Source organism: Myzus persicae, unplaced genomic scaffold (genome assembly GCF_001856785.1).
Source record: "Myzus persicae strain clone G006 unplaced genomic scaffold, MPER_G0061.0, whole genome shotgun sequence".
NCBI lineage: Eukaryota > Metazoa > Arthropoda > Insecta > Hemiptera > Aphididae > Myzus > Myzus persicae.
In genome coordinates this window covers 2,138-23,245 of record NW_019100895.1, presented here as the reverse complement: position 1 = coordinate 23,245, position 21,108 = coordinate 2,138, and the positions used below count along the sequence as shown (strand labels likewise).

General features: G+C 28.6%; 2 protein-coding genes across 2 annotated transcripts; both read right to left on the bottom strand.

Annotated features, from left to right (window-relative positions):
* Window positions 1–6,068: 6,068 nt before the first annotated feature.
* LOC111026655 lies at window positions 6,069–7,532 on the bottom strand. Its single transcript, XM_022304775.1, has 3 exons — window positions 7,161–7,532; window positions 6,309–6,953; window positions 6,069–6,230 (listed from the first exon to the last, which is right to left on the bottom strand). Exons 1-3 carry the CDS (start codon window positions 7,530–7,532, stop codon window positions 6,069–6,071), a joined length of 1,179 nt encoding a protein of 392 aa, XP_022160467.1.
* A 162-nt stretch (window positions 7,533–7,694) lies between these two features.
* On the bottom strand, window positions 7,695–10,150 carry LOC111026654 (zinc finger MYM-type protein 5-like). Its single transcript, XM_022304774.1, has 5 exons — window positions 9,988–10,150; window positions 9,739–9,819; window positions 9,290–9,382; window positions 8,604–8,675; window positions 7,695–8,518 (listed from the first exon to the last, which is right to left on the bottom strand). Exons 1-5 carry the CDS (start codon window positions 10,148–10,150, stop codon window positions 7,695–7,697), a joined length of 1,233 nt encoding a protein of 410 aa, XP_022160466.1.
* Between the last annotated feature and the right edge of the window lie 10,958 nt (window positions 10,151–21,108).

The window sequence follows — 21,108 nt, the reverse complement described above, 5'->3', positions numbered from 1 at the left end:
ACGGTTAATGGAAGAAATAACTACTTACTTCAGAGTTTACTGGAGATGATGTCTTATAAAAGATATTACTTATTTTTTTACATTTTTTTGCTGAATCAGCTAACAGTTTTTTATTTTTTTCTCTGGTTTTCTGTGCCCCACCTTTAACGTATTTCTTATTGTTGTCACTCATTTTAAATATACAAATTAAGTAAAGAAGAACACTATAAGTAACTAATTAAGTATGGTACAAATGTACAATACAAAGTCTGATTAGTCTTAGTTGTCGTCACTCGTTAGTTTAATGAAAACTGTAAGCTGTAATATCAGCTGTACTCTGTACACAAAAACACAGACATCAAATAGACCAATAGACGGACGTATCACGTAATAGGTATAACCCAACAGTTAGTTATTTTTAGATCTTATCGTTAACTTGCAAAATTATTTCACATAACTGTCATTAACTGATAACAGTACACCATACAGCACGACATGTCACGGACTATGTAGAAAATACATTTAGCAAACCAATATTAAAATATAAATATTGAATGTTTTTTATTTGTCATTGGCGTGGCCCGACGGCCACATAAAGCATGCGGCCCTGTGGGACATTTCCCACTGTCCCACCGGGCCAGTCCGCCACTGTATAAAACTTTAAGTGGCAAGAATATACCAATAGCAAATTTTCAATTAGAACTTATTAGACAGCTTTTGGATAAATATGGAAAATATAATAATAGTCCTAATAGGGGAAGAGCAAGTACAAAAGATGAGCCAACTCGACTCACAGCCCATCATTTTCCAACAGATGTGCCCAAAAATGAAGTTGGAAAAGCTAACCGAAGAAAATGTATTGTATGCTCTAAAAATAATAAAAGAAAAGACACATTATATATGTGTGATTTATGTAATGTTGGATTATGTGTAACACCTTGTTTTGGTATTTACCATACAAAAGCCAACTACAAAGCTACTCAATTATTATATTAAATTTCTTATTATAAGAAAATAATTTACCGTTGGTTTTATACTATTAGTAATTTATAATTTATGAGTGTTTGTAATATAATTTTTTATGGTTAATATTGTTAATTATGACTTTTTTATGAAAGATTTGTAAAATTTTTTTTTAAATACTTTAACTGTTAAAAATAAATGTTTGACATAAAAAAATCTAATGTTTCATTGATTTTGTGCATTAATTTATTTAGCGGAGTACATTTTTGAGAAACCCCAGGGTTTAAGCTAAGAGTTATACAATTAGCAATAACTTGGTAAGTTTTGTTCCAATTTTTTTTTTTTAATTTTTTCAGATTCAGTGAGTATAAAACTATCTTTTTAAGGTGGAAATACCAGTTAAATAATTTATGAAATATAGTCAGCAAAGAGCAGTTGCATTAGATTTTTATGATCAGCAGTGAAAGGGTTAAAGATGTTTTATAACATATTTTAGTATAATGTCAGCTAGACGTTATGAAAAATACTTCATGTAGATTATATTAAATTTCTAATAGTAGATGATTTTTAGACAGCTTATAATGGACTTAAAATAGACAGATTTAGACATCCATTGAGGGTTTTTATGCACTTCATAATTGACTGTAGGTATACAATTTTGGTCATCTATTAGTTGATGATTTTTAGATGATATGGATATTTTAAAATAGATTGAAAATAGACAGTCAAAAAACCCGCTGTACGGCGTCTATAACCGGGATATAATAATACGCTCGTCGTAGCCTGTCGGTTGAAGGTCGTAACCACGCCCATTGTTTCCGTGACTGTGATAGCTGCGTCGAGTGCTTCGATTTTTATCAGCCACGTTTTATACTTTTATCACTTAATATAGGTAAATTAAGTACATAATCTATGGTTTTACCCTTAGATCATATTATACTGATCTAATGTTTTATACTTTTATACACGATTTAAGTTTATTTTTGGTGTCGCCAATTAAACTCATTACTCTGCTTTTATCTATAACTTTTATCATCAGTTTCCCCTAAAAAGAATGGCTGCAAGCATTATGCTGTATTTATTAATTATTAATTTACTCTCTTAATGTCTCGCAATACAATGACTGTTGATCATATCTGGAATAATCTCTCTTCTAAAGTGGCATTCATAAATTGCAAACAATTAAAGCGTAAATACATTGCTAACATTCTTTCAAACAGTAACCGGTAAATAACCCCACGAAAAAATCTAAAAATTACTGTTGAAAATCCCTAGTTGTTGTTGTGAAATGGAACTTGATGAATTACAAATCGTAAATGACTTAATAATTTTCAAAAAATTCAATTAATATTTGCTAACTGCTGTAATTTCTACATGAGATATGAATTTGTAGATTATTTCCTGGCAGCATTGAAAAACATGACATTTATTTTATTTGTATGCTTGAAAGACAATTTTCAAATGTTAAATTCTGTATTACTTGCAATGGAATATTAGTTAAGTATGCCTGTCAGTTATAATTAAATTTATAATGTTACAAGGCTGGGCAAAGTTAAATATTTTTTTTAAACTTTTGAGTTAAGTTATCATAGATAGATGTAAGTTAAGGTTAAATTTGAAAGAGACCTTTATTTTTTTTTAGTTGTAAAAGTTAAAAGTTAATTAGATAACTCAAGATAATTTAAGAGGACATGGTACTCACAAGTGCTGTCTCTGTCTTACAAGTACTTAACATAGCAAATGATGTGCTCAGCAATTCTGTAATACACAATTCATATCCACATCCGGTATTCATTGTTATTTCCTGAGTGCGTTTATACTTTATAGTGCGTTTATAGTACGTTTATAGTGCGTTTGAATAGTAGTATCGAATATTCTTTATTAAGTATTTCATTATTCTTATTTTTTAGTTAAATTAAAATATTTTTTCAAGTTTAGTAGTTGGTTCTTGTAAGTTTTTTGTTTATTATTAATTTTTTTTTTTTAATACTTATTTATTAATTTTGTGTAAGTATAGTACAGAAAAAGCTTATAAGGTCGAAATTAAGGTTCGAGACTTACATATAAAAAGTCGAGATTTAGGTTCAAGACTTAAAATTAAAAGTCGAGATTAAGGTTCGAGACTTATATTTAAAAAGTCGAGATTAAGGTTCAAGACTTAAAAGTAATGTCGAGATTTAGGTTCGAGATTAAAACCAAAGCTTTTACACAATTCATATTAAATTACTTAAGTGTTTATACCTAAATTGTAGCTGTGACGTGTAACAAAATGAATAAATAATAGATTGAATGAAATAGCTCAGTATGTTTGTATTGAATATCCCAAATTAAAACTTTAGTGAAGTCAGTTTTACACATAAGTGTGTGACAGACATTTACGAAAGACCTTTAAAACAATAAATTCAAATTTGAAAAATTTGACTGATTTTAGTTATGCACAAATGCATGCATTATGTATAGAATGGAATGGTTTTTCTTCTATTTTTGATTATCTCAATTGGTGTTACACCGTTTTGTTTGAAGCTGTTGATGGGTCAAACATGACAATCATCAATGTGTGTGTAAATCATTATACACAAATAATTGTGAACCATGTGTTCATGTATTTCAAGGTCAGCAGTGACTTTGTTCAAATTGTAAAACAAAAATATGTGTAACCTAACTATGTAATTGACGGGATATGAATACTGTTCAACATGGAGAAGATGGACGACATTGTACAATGGTTCATTTCGTTCACAGTCATATTATTGTCTCAAACTAAAAACAAGCAGATGAGATGTGCATTTAACACTTAACAAAATAAGTGCAAAGAAAATGGTCTACTATTGTACGATGTAGATGACAATGTTTGTAGCTTTAGTGATATAAATAAAGTTTTATGTGAAACGTCAACGAGGAAGTCTACGTTGTATTGTACATTTCAAGAGATCAAAGAAAAGATAAAAAATAGACTCGAACATAGTTTAACCCTAGGTAATGAACCAAACGAATATTTTAATGGGGAGTACTTAGACAGTTTTATACTAAAGTGTGTACCGTTTATACCACTGTGGACGCCTGTTATGAACACAACGGTCAACAATGTTGTTTCAATACAACGGAGTAACGCAACAGTAGAGTCATGGTTTAAAACTGTAAAAATAGACATGTTGGAAGGCAATCGCAGACTGAAATGCGGACGATTCGTGAAAGCATTGCGCAATCGTGTGATCAACGTTTGTAAACAAGTGGAGCTTGGTATTAGAAAAAAGAGATGTACGAGAGTACTTAATTTCCAAGACCAGTTACCGAATAAGAGAGTTAAAATGTCAAATGAGTCTTATATTAGAGGCAAAAAAGATAATGTAGATGAAACATTCCTTGATTCTGTAGAAGAATGGGGAAAGAAAGAAAAACAGCACAAGCATTTGCAACCGAAAATTTACCGTCCATTTAAAAAGTCACAGTGTGAAAATATCATAGATACCACTAAACAATTGGTGATATCTGACAAGAATGAAGTAAAATCAATTAAAAAATGGTGATGAAATCCTACTTAATGGGGTGTTTATTGTTAGAGATTCAATTAACAAGTCTTTTTCTACACCTGGCAGCCACGAGTCTCCCTTCAATTTGAAAAATTCAAACGGTTTAGAGTTTTACAGCAATATGTTGCCAAAAGATTTGGCATATTACAGACATGTCATAATACCAAAAACAAATAATTATATTGTTGGATTATATGATTATATTTGTAAGGGAAAGAATGGTGATATATTTTTTCCACAGTTACTGTTAAGTGACACTTTGTCAAAACCAAATTGGTTGAATAATTTTGTGATAGACATTTGTTTAGTATCAAAAGTGATTGAACTAGGACTGCAACATTTTGAAGTTTTGCCATGTGAATTAGTGAGTCACTTGTTGGCAAAAAAAGATGTCGGTGAAGATATGGATTGAAAGATTGTCATTGGAGAGAACAGTATAGTTATTTTACCATGGAATATTAACAAAAAATCATTGGATGTTTGTCATTGTTGATTTAAGCACTAATGAATGTAGTATCATGGATCCCATGAAACCCATTGATACCGGTAACAGAATACATGAAAACCGTTTTAAACACTTGTACAAAGCAATGAAAAATAATTGTATCTACGGACCTACGGTAACAAAAAAAATTTCCCATTGTTAAATTTAATTTCATGTTCTAAGGAAAATATACTAGTTCAGACACATGGCTATAACTGAGGAGTTTTTGTAAAATACTATGTGCATACTATTATAAGTAAATCAGATTTTGATCCTGATTTCGATCCTGTGGAGTACAGAAACTATCTAAAAAGGTATATTTTGGAAAAATCAGAAGACATCACCAATATGTGCCTATACTGCCAGTGGCGTGATAAATTGCGGTGAGGCAAACATTTTTACTGACCACCCACCCTTCAAAATCTCTCATAAAACCCTCAGTTCATCAAAACACACACAAAAAAAAAACTCACTTCAAAAATGGGTTTCAAATAGGTACCTATGAACATTCTTCACAAAAGAAAATTACAATAATTATGTGTATGTAGGTTCCTTTAAAAGGTCTCTGTCTCTCTATATTTTAGATAAAAAACATCCCTAATAATTTCTATTAGTACGCCCAAACAGTTGAAAAATAGAAAAAAATTTAAATTTAAGTATAAAAAATTTGTACTTTGAAGATTGAATTTCAAATTTGTGAAAAGCAAATGACACAGATAATGTAGTTAACTTTGTTAATCCATTTTTAAAACATTAATTTAATTGATTCATTCATCTCGGCGTACTAATGGATCTTGCTAACATCTTTGAAGAATGTATTATGTAAATGAAGGGGTTACAATACGTTATTTTGTTGTATATTTTGTGCCAAAATACATATCTAAATATTTATTGCCTAAACGATTTATTGATTCAACAATTAATAAATGTAAGAAGAGAAGCTCCTCTAAAGCACATTCTTGTAATATGAGCTTTTTATGATATAATTAAGTCATTATCTAAATTTTTTTATTTATAGTAACATACTTACATAAATAAGTATAGTAAAATTAATATACAATTTAGACAAGTATAAAACTATAGATACCATTTTAATTATACATGTATATTTATTAAAAACAATTTAAGAAAACATTAATCTCTGAAGATAGAGCAACTTGATCAATGACACTGTTTATGTCAATAGGAATATCTTTTTCAGTACTCAGAATTAAAAGACTTTCCAAACGGCTTTGCCCTGTTGAGGATCGCAATCTATTTTTTATCAATTTCACCTTAAAATAAAAATGTACCAAATAATTATAATGATGTTTTATGCTTGTAATAGCAATTTATATATGATTATTTATTACTTTTGAAAAACTACGCTCAGCAGAAGCCGATGATATTGGAATGGTACTCAATGACTTGTAGGCCATATATAAATTTGGAAACGCATCAATTAAACCATAACTTGATAATAGCTCAAGTATTTTTATACATGAAAGTTGTTCATTGTTGTCTTCTGTTTTTTCTTCATTTTCATCTGAACTTGGGCTTGGGCTGTCATCAGAACTTATATGACTATTTTCATAATTTGGTGTAGAATAATTGAATTTAAGTTCATGACCATTTAGTAGTTCACTTAAGCTTTTCCTAAATGTTAAATATTCAGTTCTTAATGCAATTTTGTCAATATGTACAATCCATTTTTGCAGATTATCAAAAGCATTTTGTGGTAATTTGTTTTCATTCGTTGTCATTAATCGCTCAGGAGACAGTAAACACAAATCTTTAAGTATTTCTCTAGAGTCACTAAACCTTACAGTAATAGATGTAATAATAGCATCTAACACTTTGTAATAAACATTTCTTCGGAACATATCACTAGGCGATGAAGAAATTTCATCTCTCGTTTTTTCTCCAGACATCATTTTTATTTTCCTTGGTCTTGTCTGTTTAAAATCTTTTTCTTCTAGATTTTTATCATGTACAAATAACTTAGCATCATTAACTATCTGAATGCAGTTTTATTCAGATCTTAAATTTTGTAAACGAGTTTTAGCATTATCAATTAATGTCATAGCTTGAATGAAATCCATTGATTTTGATTGCAAATAATTAGAAACTATTGTGGTAATTGAAAATATTTTTCTTATAAAGTGCATAACTAAAACAAATTGAAATGATGTAATTATTTTTAGTAAAGATTCTGCAGTTGACACCATATCCCGGTCAGAATCCTTTAGTGTGGTCAATTCATTTAAAGTTTTTAACAAAGCGAAATATTTCTCTTGCACCACAATTAACACCCTATCATGTGATGACCAACTTGTAGATGAAAATCGTTTTAATCGACGTTTCTGTTCTTGTGAGTACAATTCTCCTTGCCATTTCAAGAATATTGCAGTTCGCTTTCTAGCTCGCATAAATTCTACCAATGAGCTGATATTGCCAAAAAATGACTTTGTTTCTAAGCAGCAGTCGCAAGTATCAACTACAACTAAGTTGAAAATATGGGCGGAACACCAAACGTAAATTGCACGAGGATTTTCTTCTTGTATACGTGTTTTCAAACCAGAATAATGCCCTTGCATAGATGCTGCCCCATCATATGCTTAGGCAATTAATTGTGAACGCCAATCAATTTGGTATTTATCAGTAATTTTACAAAAAATATTGAAAATACCAAGACCAGTAGAATCTGGTGCAGTTTCCAGGGCTACTAGTCGTTCATTAACTTTTCCTTGTTCACTAATTTATCTTAAAATAAATGTATACTGCTCAATATTTGATATATCAGTAGTAGTGTCAATAATTACAGCAAATTCGTTAGCCTGTTTTACTTCTTTTAATATAAATGAACGAACTTTTTCTGACAAAATATTCATGATATTGTTTTGAGTGACATTTGATAAAAATGTTACACGGTTATGCTGATTTTCATTTATTTTATCCATATGGTATTTTAATGGAGCATGGTAATTAGATAACAGTTTTAATAATTCCAAAAAATTCCCACGATTAGATGATTTATAGCCTTCATCATGCCCTCGCAAAGCTATATTTTGTCTAGCAATAAATAGTATTGCTTCAATTATAGCTGACATAACTGCTCGGTTTTCAGCGATTTGACGATTAGCTGCTTCTAAGATTCCTGTATCAATTCGCATGTTCTTCTGATACAAACCTCTAGCTATTTCATTGATAATATGCTCTGACCAACTTTCATGAGAATCAATTGTTCTTTTAATATTTTTGTAGTCATTTGACCCTATTTTGGCTAAGAATGAATTTTTTGCTTTTGGAAGGCCAAAAAGCTTACACGATATGCAAAAAAACTTATCTTGTGATGGCGAGTATGAAAGCCACCACCTTTTTACAAACATCCGTCCATTTTGAATTTTACGGTTGTAAAAATTTTCATGAAATGATCGCACATCACCATTTGGATATTTTTTCTTGGGGAACTCATAATTCAATAACTCCAATGCAATTGGTTGACAAGGGCCTAATGATGAAAAGTGATGTAGTAGCTCATTTGATAATACCAGTGGCAGCTTTCCAGGGTCATTTGGAAATACTAGAAAAAATTGTTTTTTATTTTAATTTCAATACTCTATTTACTTATGACTATTGTTAATGCCTAATGAAATATACTTATTTACCTGTAGGAAATGTGCCTGAAGGATTTAATTGCTCGGTTTGTCCACTAATTTCTAATATTGACTCATTTTTCTCTACATTATATCAAATATCAATGATAATTAATATGCAATATACAATTAATACAATTTGTTTTACAAATTATTTGTAGTATTTGTAGCCAATAATTTTTTCATTTAAATACAGTTTATCACCAGCAACCAAAATCAAACATGTATGGCTAAAAAACTACATCACACAACATTAAACTTCTTATAAAAACAGTTTTACCCAGAGCTTAATCACATATATTTGAGCTTTTATACATATAGTCTATATTATACAAAATACCAACACTTTTTTACAAACAAAATTAGTTATAGTGAAACATTGTTATAACAACATAAAAATATGAAAACATTAAATTCTACATGACTACATAAAGAAAAAAATAATAATTTTGGTAACAAGTTGATAACTTTAAATCAATATATTATTGGTTAGATAAAATAGAATAGAAAAGAAGTATTTTTGTACAAAATTATATTAATTTATTAAAGCTACACAAAACATATAACTATCTAAGCGACTTAAATGTTAATAAACATACATAATGAATGTAACATGACAACTGAAACACACAAATAAACAAAAAAAACATAATTAAAATAAACTAAAAACACAAAACAATAATTATTAAAGGAATTACCTTTAGAATTTATTATTTCCACTTTATTTGTCTTACCACTTGGTTCAGAGTCATGATCCAAGTCAAGAGAATTTTGTGGTATTTCAATAAAATCTAAAAAAAAATATATACCCTTGTATAAATAGTTAGAACCATGTATAATAGAAAAAACATTTTCTATATTTATTGATATTTAATATATAACATAATATAAATTTGGAAAAATATTTTTTAATTTTCTAAGCTAAAATGTCTTTACTAACTCTTTACTTACTTACAAAAATGTCCATAGAATTTGTATTATATTTAGGTACAACAAAGTGTAGAAAAATTACAAATTAGTTGTTACTTAATAAAATTACTCATAATAAATATTAAATTTTAAAAAAAAAATGATAATAAAAGATTTGTTTATCATACATATAGAATTTTAGAAACCATGTAAAAGCACTGTTATAATTATTATTTACCTTGAATACAAGCACCGGTCATTTCATCATCCTTATTTGTTGTTAATACATCTTCAGAGTTGCTATTAATCTCTTCAGACACTAAACAAATTATTTATGATTGGAGAATAATACAAATCAAAATTGTATTTTACCTAATACACAATGTAAGTTTGGAAAAATAGTTAAAAATTGTCTAGACCATCATTTCTTAACAAACTTAACTTTCTAATAAAAAATGTATAAATAATTACATAATTAAAAACATACATTTACGTTTTCTCTGTAAAGTAAAGAATGCTGAAATATCGGTATTGTTTTTTTTTCGTTTTTGTACTTCACATGAAGCTACATGTCTTGTCCAATTCAAATCGTTCATATCATTTCTTTTTTTACCACAAAGACACTTCATAACACAACTGCTAGATGCCATTATAAATAAAATAAATCGATACCAGTACACGACTTATAATTTATAAAAGAAACGAGGATCAAAATATCAAATTACACAGACATCGGCATGGACAGACTAGAACACATTGACATTTGCGATTTGCCACGTTTTTATTTTATTTATAATATTATCATATTTAAATTTGATAACGGTTACCGAAACACATGGCACATGCACAGATATCTATACTAATAGTATAGTATAGTATAGTATAGTATAGATATCTGTGGGCACATGGTAGTTTATGTAGATAAGAAAGATAAAGGTAGCCTTCCTAATACCTTTATCTTTCTTATCTACAACCGTAGTAGTCTACAATACAAACTTCTGTTATATAGCTATTATTACTTAAAACTTAAAAGGTATGACTTGACGATAACTGATAGCCGATAGGTAAACGTACAATTATTATATAAATCATATTATGTTGGACAACAAGACACCCACCCCCCATCTTTATAATAACTCAGAGGCAATTGCTTCTCAAATTAACGTTCCTCACGCCACTGAATACTGCAACAGTTTATCAAATAGACGCCGATGCGAAGGAGACCAAAGTGTACAAGAATGGGTGTCATGCACATGGTGTTGTAGATGGATTGCTATAAATTGCATCCACGAAGAAGATAGGATCGATGACTATGCGAGTAGTGATTTTCTGTGTCTATTATGCCAGTAGAACAGAGCCTTGTAAAAGATGCTTTTTAAAAGTATTCTAATACAGATACAGATACTTAAAAGTATATAACATGCTTATTTGAATACTCAGTTAAAAAACATATGATTATAGGTATATTATAATATAGTGTAAAAATAAATAAAATATTATATTAACTAAAAATAATAAGTATTTTAGCATAAGTATTAGATTATAAATACTTTGAGAAAGTACATATTTGAATACTTTTAATTTTAATCAAATTATCTACTAAACTGCAGTAGAACAAATGGGATTGAATTGTGTGTTGTTTATTAGAATTTAATTATTTTAATTTGTTTTTAATCTTAGTTTATTATTTATTTATTTTTAGTTTAATTTAACAGTTGATTCGATACAATTAATGTACAAAATGTAACCACACCAATTATGAACATACCAACATACACCTATATTTTGCCAACTGTAATGATTGTTCTAATTATCGGAAACAAATTCCAAAAACGTATTTGAATTCGTCATGAAGTTTACTTGAAAACGACTTTTCACCTTTTTTAAATTTATCGCTTAAACCCATCAAATTTTAATCCGAAATTTTGAATTTTAAAATAATAGTAATATTGAGCTAAAAAAATCAATTTGAAAATGTAAGAAAGTCGTTTACAAGTAAACTTTATGACGAATTCAAATATGTTTTCAGAATTTGTTTCCGATCACTAGAAAAATCTGTACAATTGGCAAAAGATTAATACTTTTAGAAAAAAAAAATATTATTTATTGTTCACCAAGCGCGCGACGGTGAGTATTTGAAATGTAACTGCGCGTGCTAAAGTGTCCGTTTCCATGAATCTGTTCGCCGCCGCCCGCCCGAGTAAACCAAATATAATAATAGTTCCAGACTTCACGCCTGCGATAAAAATGAAAATATCCATAAACTTATAAATAACATATTATATTATACAATTGATATTATTATCGGAGTATCCCTATTTCGTGCACACTGCCCATAATATTATTTATTAGCGTCTAGCGGCTACGTATAATATCTGCTACGGTAATTATTGCCAGTTGCCTACTATATTGGCTTCTAAATTATAATAAATTGTAATTCATAAACGTTTTACGTTATTCTACTTATGATGGAAAATATTTAACAAATTAAAAAACGAAAAAGGAAATATTTATCCAAAACACTGGGGAAATGTAGATAAACTAAAAAAATGGAGAGAAAATCTTAAAACTGACAGTGACACAGTAAGTCAAAATAATTTACACCATATATAGGTATACAATTTTATTATGTGCATGTGATTTTAATTTTGTATGTATTATTATAATATAGGAAGAAATAAATAATCTGTCGGCATCGGAAAACCATCCTAATACTATCGATGATACTATTATAACAGAACTGGATAATGCCCAAATGTACGTCATTCTCTAATACATTATAGTTATATTATTTTTTTGTTTTATAAGCATTATTGCAGTTCATATTGTATTGAACATTGTATAATTTAGAAAAAAACAGATTTTTTTCTGTATTTTTCTAACATTTATTTTATTAGTAATTTTGATCCCTAATAAAGCCGTTATGGTTATTTAAGGGTTAATGATGATAGTATGATACAAGACTTTTATCCATTGTCACCAGAAACTTCAACAAATATATTCGAACCAACATTTAGACTAAGTACTGTGATCTCAGAAAACGATTCGACCTCAAGGTAAGAAATTTGTTATACTATGCAATGTGCAATATTTTTGTTTTATCTCTCTCTGACTGACCGACGTGCAACATAGCAAAGTTTACGTTCACAATAGGTAACGATTATAATCATAAGAATTTTTTTAATTAAAGTGAAATGTCCTTTTATACAATTTAAAAATAAGAATATAAGATATTATTATCTAGGGCATCTCATAGGCTTTTTATTATATTTTAATTTTAAAGCGAGTTATGAGTATTTTATAAAATCAAAATATAATAAAAAGCTATGCTATGCTATTTCCTAGCTAGATAATAATCTTACCTTCAAATTTTTTAAGAGGTGATTTCACTCTAACTTTGGAAGTTATTATAATTTATAATCATTATTATGAACTTAAAATTTGATATGTTGCGCGTGGGTCGGAGAGAAAAAATAATAGTGCTCTGGCATCGTCTTGAACAGCTAAACATTATTTAGTATGCCTATACATATAAAAACGTTAGCCTGTATTTGTATTTTGAATTTAAAATTGTTTTTAGAGCTGAACATGATGTATTAAGTGGCCGAAGAATAGTTGACATTGGTTATATTTTTAAATCAATTTCATTAGTATGGCATACACCATTTGATTGTTCATTTAAAAATTTAATTTTTTCCCATGAAATTCGTAAAGGATTTTTTTTGTGAATTTCATTTTGATTGTTCTATGTATCGTAAAAAAGAAATTATTTATTCTGAATTTCCAATTTTAAATGACAAATTAACGGTAAATGCTGCAGCTGTCACCATGTTAAATACAGGGCAAGGGCATTCCCAATTGGATCAATTTTCAGCCATTTTAGATATGCCTTGTATGTCTAATAAAACATATCAGAAAGAACATGAATTCGTGGCAAATAAAACACAATTAACTACATGGGAATCGATTGAAGAGGCTGGAAAAGAAGAAGCACGATTAGCTATTGAAAATGGTGAAGTAAATAGTAATGGTATACCCTTGATAACCGTCGTTGCTGATGGCGTGTGGTCAAAAAGATCCTATAAACATAACTACAATGCATTATCTGGAGTTGTAAGTTTTTATTTTAATCATTTTATAAAATATTAAAAAAGGCGGGCAAGACTATAATTGTAATATTTTAATATTTACTAATTTATAGACTTGCTTTGTCGGTTATAGAACAAGAAAAGTATTATTTATTGGAGTACGGAACAAATACTGTTCGGTATGTATGAAAGCTAAGGCAATAAACAAAGATCCTCCAAATCATATTTGTTATAAAAACTGGAGCAACACTAGTACTTCTATGGAGTCAGATATAATTGTAGAAGGTTTTCGACAAAGCATTCCTACACATGTAGCGAGCTGTGACTATGTTTAAATATTATAAATAACCACTCCAGTAAATCACTCCAGTAGTTATAAATATACAGGAGAAACACGATATGTTGAAGGAGGCCTACGAAGCGTCTATTGCGCGTGACCTCGAAACGTATATGTTAATAAATATATCACTACTTATATGAATATTATTAAAATAGTTCACATTAACAGCGTTGTGTTGCCTCAATAGAGATGACAACGACCAGATAGGCAAGGGACATCTGGCGTGTGCAGCGCGTGGCCGCCCACGGTATGACCTTATATGGTAAAGTAGTAGGATAATAAGCAGGGATACGATCCAAGGATCACCATTTCAAAATACGTCGCTCGAATAGGCTTCGGCAGACGAACCAACACCAACGAGCTAGACGGACCAACACCAACGACTAGCTAGGAGCTAGGATATCACAGTCACATCTCGCTAGTCTTCATTATTTAATATAGTCACTTTGGACTTAGTACATTTATTGTTTTTTGTATTAATCAAATAAAAGTATTCAATTTATAAAGAAAAAAAACAGACTCTTCTTCATTTATTTTTCAACTCCATCAAACGGACGTAGTCGGTTTGTTACACACATAATATAATTTATCATAAACTCATAGGAGATGGAGACTCTAGTGTACTAAAAAAAATTATGATGTCAAAACCGTATGGATTTGATACGGAAGTACAAAAAATTGAGTGTACTAACCATATTTTAAGAAACTATTTAAATCGCATAGTGGATATAGGATCTAGGAGAAAAAGTTCAAGCGGCGTTGTCGTCCCTGGTGAGCTACGAAAAATGTTAAAGGAACGACGTTTAAAACTGAGGTAATTTTTTTTAATCATTGAAAAAAAAAATAGAATAATATGCTGCTTTTCTCAGTCTTGTATTTATTTACTAGTCTTGTCTTTATTTTATATTCACAATACAAATTATATTACAGGACCGGAATTACATACGTAATTAAATATAGATCGAAATTAGACGTCCCTTTAAATTACAAGATCACTTTATTAAGGGAGGATATAGAAAATGGGCCTTATCATGTTTTTGGTTCTCATGACAAGTGTGCTAAGTGGGTTTTTCGTAATAATGTGCTTATTTAAACATAAAAAAAAGTTATAGACAAACTTTATTACAATAATTAATGATTTTTTTTAGTTATTTTTGTGATGGACCTAAACCCGGGGAAAGAAATATGATTTCCGAAATGGAAAATTGTGGACTTTGGCAAGATATTTTGGGAGCGAGAAATTTAGTTGCACATCATTCTGATAGTCTCATTCATTTTGTAAACAACAACTGCGTGGAAAGTTATAATAGCGTTGTTGCTAAATACGTCGGTGGTAAACGTGTTAATTATTCTTTTAGAGGCAAGTTTTAAAACTAATAATAGGTTTAAAAAAATATAAATGTAAATGTATACTTAATATTATTAGTTACTACTATATTAAATATAGGCTCTTACCAAGCCCGTTGCGATACGGCTGTCAATGCGTTCAACCTCGGACCTTCATATATTAGCCATTTCCATAAGAAAGCTACTTTTCATAGTCCAGGATTGTTCACGAAAAAATATATTAAGAGGATACAAAAAAAGAAAAATGATATTAAACGAAGAAAATTAAATCAACCTGGGTGCTATCTATTACATTTTGTGTTTATATACCTAACTATAACTATAATAATTAATATTGTAATTTTTATAAATTTTTATATTTGTTCAATATTTTTTCAAGATATAAAGTTAAAAAGAATATATTTCCACACGGACCTGACGAAGACTATGGAGCAGTAAAACAGCCTTCTGAAATAGTTGATATGCCAATTGAAGAGTATGGAATTAAAAAAACCGAGTTTCTAAAAAAATTAAAACTCCCAAATGAAGAAATAAAATTATCGGAAAGAAGTACTATTAACCAATCACAAAGCGATGAATGGCGAAGGCAAAGCAAAATGAGACTCACAGCTTCAAACTTTGGAAAAGTTGCCAGATTGAAACCAACCACTTCTCGCGAAAATACAGTCAAATTTATTTTATACGACTTATTTCGTGGTAATGCTGCAACAAAGTAGGTCAATTATGCATTACACTCACCCATTTTTTCTTTATTCTTTATATTATGTATAAAATATTTATTATATGGGTTACTTATATTACTTTCTCAGTCATAATAATAATGTTTTTAGATATGGAATTCAGAATGAACCTTTGGCAAAAAAAAAAAATGGAGTCAAAGCTTGGGTCAGCAATATTACCCTGTGGGCTTTTTGTTGATAATGATTTGCCTTTTTTGGCTGCTAATCCAGATGGTTTGATAAGTGATGATTCTATTGTTGAAATTAAATGTCCATCATCCATAAAAGATTATACGCCGGAAGAGGCCTTTCATGAAAAAAAATTAAAATGTATGACGTATAATGATGGAAATCTACAGCTGAAAACATCACATGCATACTTCTATCAAATTCAGGGACAACTACATATAACTAATAGGAAGTTTTGTCATTTTTGTATATGGACACCTAAAGGTACAAAAAATTATTATAAATGAAGCTTAAATTTATAAGTTAAAAGAAAATGTATGCAATTAGCCATTTGTCATATAAAATTATAATAATAACTCGTATATCAATTAATAGGATTTATAGTAGAGAAAATTGAAAGAGATGACAAGTTTTGGATGGATATAGAACCAAAGTTGAAGAAGTTTTACATGGAATGTTTACTTCCGGAAATAATTGATTCGCGACTTGACCGAGGACTTCCACTTAGAACAGGCTTATAATATTATAATTAAATACCTATTATAATAATGTATAATACGAATTGAATAAAATAAAAAAGTTTTTACAGTGATCAGTATTTTTTTGACTCTCAAATAAATACAATTTAGGTAGTATACATGTAGGTAATAGGTAATTACATAAAAATAAAAACGAAAAAAATTAAGTCTAAAAGGCGAATAAAATAATCATAAAAACTACTTTATTATTTGAAACGTTGTTATTATTGTATTATTAATAACTTATAAGTTACAATAGTTATATACTTATTTTACCTATCTTTATATTTAATTACAAAAATGCCTGCGATCAATATTCATTGGGTAAAAAATAAAAATGTAAAGTTACTTCAGGCAGCGAATGATATACTATCTGGTATATTTATTATATTTTTATACAGGTAGGGTAATTAGTAATTACGGGACGCCGTCATAATCGAAGATAAGAAATATCATAATGTTGCGGGCTGTTGTAGTAGTCACGTGGGGCACTAACACTAATGATCGTTTACTACAAACACAAATACACGCCACGCACGCACTTACTATGGAAATGGCCTTAAAATTGCCTATACTCAGCTCCTTAAAAACGGTCGGTATCGAATCCCCTTAATATTTTAAGTTGTCATACACTCATACTGTTATATATATATTTTTTTTTCACCCTTTATGTTCTAATAACTGATAATTGATATACCAATTAATTGAAATTATTACTTACCTAATTAGAACATTTCGATCAAATTACTAGGTGTTTATTTCGATTTTTCAGTTTTAATCAATAATTTAAATTAGATAACTTATTATTTACATTTCAACAAAAAGGTTTTTTGAACTATAAAAAAAACTAACTTCTACTCTAACTTAAGTTACAATTTTCACCATACTAACTTGTAACTAACTACCCAGTGTGCACTGAATTTGGATCTATATATTCATCAACAATAAATCTACCGTAGATTTAACGGGGATTTTAAGTAGGTCTTTTCCCAATAGAATCAACACATATTCTGATATACCTTTACCATATATTTTTGTGTATGTTAAGGTTGATTTTAAGTTTATTATAGTTTTATTTATCTACGAATAATATACAGATATTCAATATTTATTGAACTCAATAAATTTGCATTGATTGTAGTTGTATAATATATATAAGTATTCATCAACGATAAATCTTCAGTATTATTATGTTGATTTAAAGTGAATAATTTTCTAGTTGAATCAACATGTATTCTACTATTTTTTCCATAGTATTAATTAAACGTATATTAAACCAACGCGAAATCCACATACACTCATTTCCCAACAGGAACTTATTTATAGAATTCGATATTGTCTGTTTGTTTTTCATGATAATTGATAATCAAATAATTATGGCAATGCGAAATATATTAGAATAATAATATGTTCCTACTTGCGGGACGTTGTTGAATACTTAGTGAAAATTGTTAGTTTTGTTTTTATTTACCTACTTTTAATATAATAATATTGAATAGTCGTCTATTACTGTGTATACTATACATTATATATGCATATGCTCTCAGGTGTAGTGTAATTATAATAAACAAGTAAGTACCTACACAACATTATTATTATATTTTATGATAAGTTTATATTATAGTATTTATGTGTTTTGTGTTTATTATGACTTCTAACCTTCTTATAACAGGTACTTGTAATAAGTAATTTAGTAATAATAAGTGTGTACCTACATATATGTACATAATATAGTAAATTACAATAATTTATAATATCAGTTACCTACCTATGTAAGTTAGGTACAGTCTAATATACATGCATTCATGTTTATTATGTAGGTAATAAAATGTTGTCTCTATAGTTTACATTACATAATTTGAGACATTTTTAGTATATAAAGTGCCATCAATATCTCTTTAGTTGTAAATTATTGCTGCGAAGATTCTAGATGCTCATTGTGAAATTTAAACAATAATTGTTTATCTTGAGATTATTTTCGATACATATTGACAATTTTGATCAACCATAATTCCATGTCTTGTCTTTAATACCATTTTCTGGTATAATATTTTTTATCTTCTATAATTTTATACTTTCTATAACAGGGAAACTATTACGTTTATATTATTTTAACAATATCTACATCACTGTTGTCTTATTCTCTAGATTTGTTTTGTTTACCTTTGGATAAATGTTCATATTAAACGATTCTTTGATTCTCTCATAAGTATTTACTGTATTCACAGTCAAGGCGATTAATGCAATTTAGCAATTGCTAATACCTAGGTACATTGTGTTTTGGTGAAAACAATTTGACAACTTAGATCAAGTTTTTTTTAATATTAAATGCCCAGCGGACAGCCTGAACACTGAATTGATTAATTTACAACTAAATAATTTATAATGAAATCTTAAGTTTCAAATAATATTGACAAAGTTTAACATCATAACTCCTGAGTTATTTTCATTGTATTTGAATTTACATTTGTTAGTGTAGCTATGTAAGTTTTGGTGTTTTCCAAACATAATTTTATCTACTTAATTTATTAATTAAGTTTTACTGTTTAGCCCTCATGGCCCCATTATACTTCTAAACCGCTTGGCAGCATTTATTTTTTCAATTGTCAAGAAATTTCCATTCTACCTTCCTTTTGATAAGTCTACCTCTACATATAAGGTTGTTCAGTTTTCTGATTGTTTGAATTTAGTTTATAATTTTTAGGTAGAGAGCATATTATATACCTATATACCTATTACCTATATATTCTTATAAATCTAGGCTCTCTAGTTACAGGTGTTTACTGTACCTAGCTGATATTGTATATTGTTCTTTAAGTTCACTTGATTCACCTAAAAAAAAAATTTAATCATAATATAATAGGTACTTATCATTGTTAAATTGTTAATATAAATAATTATAATTACATTATTTTATATTGTTAATGTTTATTATAGAAGGGTTATTTGTAGGTATAAAGAAGGTGATTCAGCTATATAGCTACTTAGTACACAATAATATATTATATGATATTTTTTTGATAAATAGATTTGCAATATACACTTAATGATGTATACAAAATAATCACTATATTATACAAATATTAAAATATAAATATCTATGTAGGTATATAACAATATTATTTAGTATAAATAGTATCGTTACAATAATTCCATATTATGCATGATTTAAAATGATTAACTATTACTTACCATTATTAATTAGGTACATCTTTTGTCAGTTGTCATAAGGTTTAAAATGTGCACAGGTTAATTTCTATTAAAAATATAGCATAAATTATAATCTAATATTCATTTAATTCATCAATTTTAACAGTATATTTCTCTTTGTTTTTATTTGTTTCAATTGTATTTAAAGTTATTAATGTACTGAATTAATTTTCAAATAGATTGCAAGTTTTGTAAGTTAGTATGCCACGACGACACTATAGGCCTACTTCTGAGTTTTCTACAGTGTGTAGAAAGCGAAGATTGCAAGGAATAAATCATTCAGCACAAATAGTTAATTCACTCAAAAGCAACTTACAACCTCAAACTATAATAAATAACAAACATTTTTATTTCCTGATAATCAACTAAGTATTTCTGAAGATGAAAATATAAATTCTATAAATGTCAATGATCAAATACCTTCAAATAATACTAATTTACTTCAAAATATTGAGAAAGAAAATTATGATAATTTAATTCCAAACGACCTTAAAAATAAACTTGCTAAGCTTATAATTGATGGTAATTTCTCTCGTAATAAAGTAAACGATCTCTTATGTTTATTAAAAAATGTGAATGACATAAATATTTTGAAAGAACTCCCATCAGATGCCAGGACTTTTCTTTCTTGTCCCAGATCGGGTAGTTTAAATATTATTACTCAATCTGATGGAGGGCAGTACATTCATTTTGGATTAGTTGATGGACTTAAGTATGTGTTACAACTACATACCCAATGGTAAACACAAGATAAATTCAATCTTTGGATATCAGTAGATGGGACAGGGATTTTAAATCGTCATTTTTGGCCTATACTCGGTGGTGTCTGTAATGGATCAGTATTACAAGTTTTTGTTATTGGTGTATACTGCGGAAGTCTTAAACCAAAATCTTGTTCCGAGTATTTGTTTCCTTTAATTTCAGATTTAAAAACTGTTCTTACTTGTGGCTTCAACTATAATGGTGGCACAAAGAAATTAAATTTTTTTGGATTTATAACAGATGCGCCTTACGTGCATTTTTAAAGTGTATCAAACCTCACCAATCTTACTATGCATGTGAAAAATGTACTGTAAAAGGTATTTATGATAAAGATCGGATATGTTTTCCTAATGGTTCCTGTGAATTGAGAACAGCCTCTTCATTTAGACTTCAAACACAGCCAGAACATCACATAAGTGTTACACCTCTAATAGA